We start from the raw sequence: 4,220 nt of genomic DNA, 5'->3' as shown, positions 1-4,220 counted from the left end.
GGTGAGACACACAGTTTACTGTCCTCATGTCGTCCCAGTCACAAATGAGACACACAGTTTACTGTCCTCATGTCGTCCCAGACACAGGTGAGACACACAGTTTACTGTCCTCATGTCGTCCCAGTCACAAATGAGACACACAGTTTACTGTCCTCATGTCGTCCCAGTCACAAATGAGACACACAGTTTACTGTCCTCATGTCGTCCCAGTCACAAATGAGACACACAGTTTACTGTCCTCATGTCGTCCCAGACACAGGTGAGACACACAGTTTACTGTCCTCATGTCGTCCCAGTCACAAATGAGACACACAGTTTACTGTCCTCATGTCGTCCCAGTCACAAATGAGACACACAGTTTACTGTCCTCATGTCGTCCCAGACACAGGTGAGACACACAGTTTACTGTCCTCATGTCGTCCCAGACACAGGTGAGACACACAGTTTACTGTCCTCATGTCGTCCCAGTCACAAATGAGACACACAGTTTACTGTCCTCATGTCGTCCCAGACACAGGTGAGACACACAGTTTACTGTCCTCATGTCGTCCCAGACACAGTTTACTGTCCTCATGTCGTCCCAGACACAGGTGAGACACACAGTTTACTGTCCTCATGTCGTCCCAGTCACAAATGAGACACACAGTTTACTGTCCTCATGTTGTCCCAGACACAGGTGAGACACACAGTTTACTGTCCTCATGTCGTCCCAGTCACAAATGAGACACACAGTTTACTGTCCTCATGTCGTCCCAGACACAGGTGAGACACACAGTTTACTGTCCTCATGTCGTCCCAGTCACAAATGAGACACACAGTTTACTGTCCTCATGTCGTCCCAGACACAGGTGAGACACACAGTTTACTGTCCTCATGTCGTCCCAGTCACAAATGAGACACACAGTTTACTGTCCTCATGTCGTCCCAGTCACAAATGAGACACACAGTTTACTGTCCTCATGTCGTCCCAGACACAGGTGAGACACACAGTTTACTGTCCTCATGTCGTCCCAGTCACAGGTGAGACACACAGTTTACTGTCCTCATGTCGTCCCAGTCACAAATGAGACACACAGTTTACTGTCCTCATGTCGTCCCAGTCACAAATGAGACACACAGTTTACTGTCCTCATGTCGTCCCAGTCACAAATGAGACACACAGTTTACTGTCCTCATGTCGTCCCAGTCACAAATGAGACACACAGTTTACTGTCCTCATGTCGTCCTAGACACAGGTGAGACACACAGTTTACTGTCCTCATGTCGTCCCAGACACAGGTGAGACACACAGTTTACTGTCCTCATGTCGTCCCAGTCACAAATGAGACACACAGTTTACTGTCCTCATGTCGTCCCAGTCACAGGTGAGAGACGGCTTTTATGAGCACTCAGTGTATTAACCCTGTGCGTCCTCGGCATGTTATGTCCGTGCGGGTCCTTTTGTCTGCATGGACAGTTTGACGGCCGTGGGCAGCTGCGTGATGACGTTGGCGCTCCACATGAGCTGTGTGATCACGTGACTGTCCCTCGTGAGGTTGGGGTAGAACATGTTGGTCTGAGGCGATGGCGAGAGGCTTGTGCGCGCACCGCTGCGTCTCCTCTGCGACGCGCTGCGTAAGCGGCGGAACAATGACCGTCGCAGCAGGATGTAGATCCACGGGTCCAGGATGGGATTGACTGCGGCGATGCGGATGGCGGCCAGGTCAGCAGCCGGGTCGTCCTGTAGCATGAAGCAGTTTGCAAACACACGCACCTGACGAGAGACAAAGTGCATCAGCGTCAACCTGAACCTGCCCCGCCCCTTCCTGTATGCAAACTATGCTGGTTGCAAAGCGCCCCGCCTCCAGTGTCCCTGGACCGCTCACCTGCACCTACCGCTCACCTGCAGCCGCGTGTGGCTCGTCCCACATTTCCGAGTGTCTAAGCGCATTGATCTATCATAATATAGTTCCCTCAGTGTACGGGACAAAATGAAGACGGAGAAAGAGCTGACTCAGAGGAGATGGAAATCTACGGGAGACGAGAGATGCGATGAGATCCGTCGCGCTAATAAACAAACGCACATGTGTGTTGTATCAGTCCGCACGGGGGAGTGGCATGTGCACTTCCACCTGAGTTCTCAAATCGCCGAAAAATCATCCATAACGCCTTTAAAGAAGACTTCAGAGTCACTATAGGATAAGTATAAGTATAGGATAAGTAAAAGATAAGTAAAGGATAAGTATAGGATAAGTATAGGATAAGTATAGGATAAGTACATAATAAAGAACTTGGCCTGGTACAATCTCTCTTACCACGAGTGGCGCGGAGCACGTGAGCACCACCGCGGAGGTCGTCACGAGCACCGCGATCATCTGCGTCTCCGCCGCGGTGGACAGTGCGGTCCAGCGCTCACGGACACTGGCTCTGGTCAGCGGGCGCGTGACAGTTCTCCTGCGCATGAGCAGCAGAGCCCCGCACACAGCCAGGTTCAGGACGATGGTCACGAGGATGAGCAGGAGGCTCGTGCCGCCATACAGCACCGTGTACGCGCGGGCCACGGGCGCCCACGCGCGCCATTCAATAAAACACCACGTGCTCGTGCGCTGCAGCTCACTGCGCGCCACTCCCATGGCGGGAAGGCTGCAGAAGAGTGCGTGGCTCAGGTAGATGCCCACGAGGAGCCTTTGTGCAAAGGTGCGTCCCACGCAACAGCGGCGGTAAGTGAAGGCGCAGCAGATGGCGGCGTAACGCTCCGCAGCCATGGCACAGATGACACTGAGCCCGGCCAGGCTGAAGAACAAGAGCAGAAAGGAGTGGAACGCACACACGCGCTTGTCCTGCAGCACGTGTGCGTCCAGGTACGTTGCTATGGTGATGGGACTGGCCAAACAAGTGCCCAGAAGGTCCGTGACCGCGAGCCCGCACACAAGCGTGTAGAAGGCGGAGGACTTCCGCTCCCGCTGCGACACGGACAGGACCGCGATGGCCACGATGTTTCCCACGGCGCCCACCACGAACATGAGCCCGGGCAGCAGCACGCGCCCGGCCCCGCGCGGCACGGACGCCACCACGTGCGTGCTGTTGGGCTCCAGCTCGTGCGTAAAGTTTATGGTTCCTGATAAAAGCATGACATCAGTTAAGTCCCAGGTCCGCTGTGGGGCCCCAAGTTGAATGTGTTCTGGAGCGTCCGCGGAGAGCAGAAGGACTGAGACAGAGACTCCTCTCCAAGTCTGAAGAACTGCCCTCACCACGCCCTGTCAGAGCTCAGACTGCAGGCGGGGGTCTCCAGGGAGAGGGAGAGGGTCAAACATGGTTCACAAAGACTTTTCCCACGCATCTGAAGCTACATCTTCAGCCTATGATCTTCTGACATATGAAAGTTCATTCTGACATGTGTTTGATGATCAGATATTAGACCGGACTCCAGAAATGAAACGTTGAGTTGGCTAATTTTCACATTTCATTGGCTGTATTGGCAGGTATTTGACATATGCATTACCTGTGTGTGTGTGTGTGTGTGTGTGTGTGTGTCCGTGCGTTTGCGTAAGATTCACCCAGATGAACATTCCTCAGCAGTTTGTGGACGTCAGTGCGGCTCGTCTCATCCATCATCCTAACTCTGTTTAGAGAGAGCTGTACAGAGCAGCTCATGAACTCACAGCCTGGAACCTGCACACTGAGGGGCCCGCAGAGTGAGATGCCCGCCTACTGAGAGCAGACTGAGGGGCCCCAGACATATACAGTATATGACACTAGTGATTGCAGAATATTATCTGAAGTGTAGGACCAGGTTGTTACTGCTGCACCAGGACACCAGCCGCTCCACCTCCTGTAGACAGACTCAATCCCGTCCGAGATGAGCCCGATGAGGGTGGTGTCCTTCGCAAACTAAATTAGTCTTACGGAGTCGTGGCTGGAAGTGCAGCAGTTTGTGTACAGGGAGAAGAGCAGGGGAGAAAGTACACAGCCCTGTGGAGCTCCTGTGCCTCAGATCCATCAGGAAGTCAGTGCTCCACCTGCAGGTGGAGTCAGGCACGTTGAGCTGGGAGAGCTTGTCCTTGTCCTTGACAGCTTTTCTTCACAGCCCCCCTACCTCCTTTCTTTTTGTCAATTTGTTTTTAATAAAAAATCATATTACTTGTATGTGGAAGATGCAAGTCCATCTGGCAATAAAAATGGTTCCATGGCGCCTCTTCTGAAATGTTCAAATGATGTCAAGGCTTAGTTGGCAATGAATT

At 52.7% G+C, this 4,220-nt stretch overlaps 1 protein-coding gene across 1 annotated transcript; it reads right to left on the bottom strand.

The window, feature by feature from the left end:
* Window positions 1-1,420: 1,420 nt before the first annotated feature.
* LOC140354343 (prostaglandin E2 receptor EP4 subtype-like) lies at window positions 1,421-3,111 on the bottom strand. The gene is made up of 2 exons (XM_072439314.1): window positions 2,295-3,111; window positions 1,421-1,753 (listed from the first exon to the last, which is right to left on the bottom strand). Exons 1-2 carry the CDS (start codon window positions 3,108-3,110, stop codon window positions 1,421-1,423), a joined length of 1,149 nt encoding a protein of 382 aa, XP_072295415.1. The 5' UTR covers window position 3,111.
* Window positions 3,112-4,220: the final 1,109 nt, after the last annotated feature.

This window comes from Eucyclogobius newberryi, unplaced genomic scaffold (assembly GCF_026437365.1).
Source record: "Eucyclogobius newberryi isolate DKJ021-1_F unplaced genomic scaffold, fEucNew1.0.hap1 SCAF_9, whole genome shotgun sequence".
NCBI lineage: Eukaryota > Metazoa > Chordata > Actinopteri > Gobiiformes > Gobiidae > Eucyclogobius > Eucyclogobius newberryi.
Note: the sequence above shows the minus strand (reverse complement) of the source record. Positions and strands in the feature narration are given on the sequence as shown.

Excerpts from the sequence above, each read along its gene's own strand:
- LOC140354343 (XM_072439314.1), bottom strand. The coding sequence starts at position 3,110 with ATGCTTTTATCAGGAACCATAAACTTTACGCACGAGCTGGAGCCCAAC. Across the intron at positions 1,754-2,294 it reads CGTGCTCCGCGCCACTCGTG|GTGCGTGTGTTTGCAAACTG; the intron begins GTAAGAGAGATT and ends GTCTCTCGTCAG.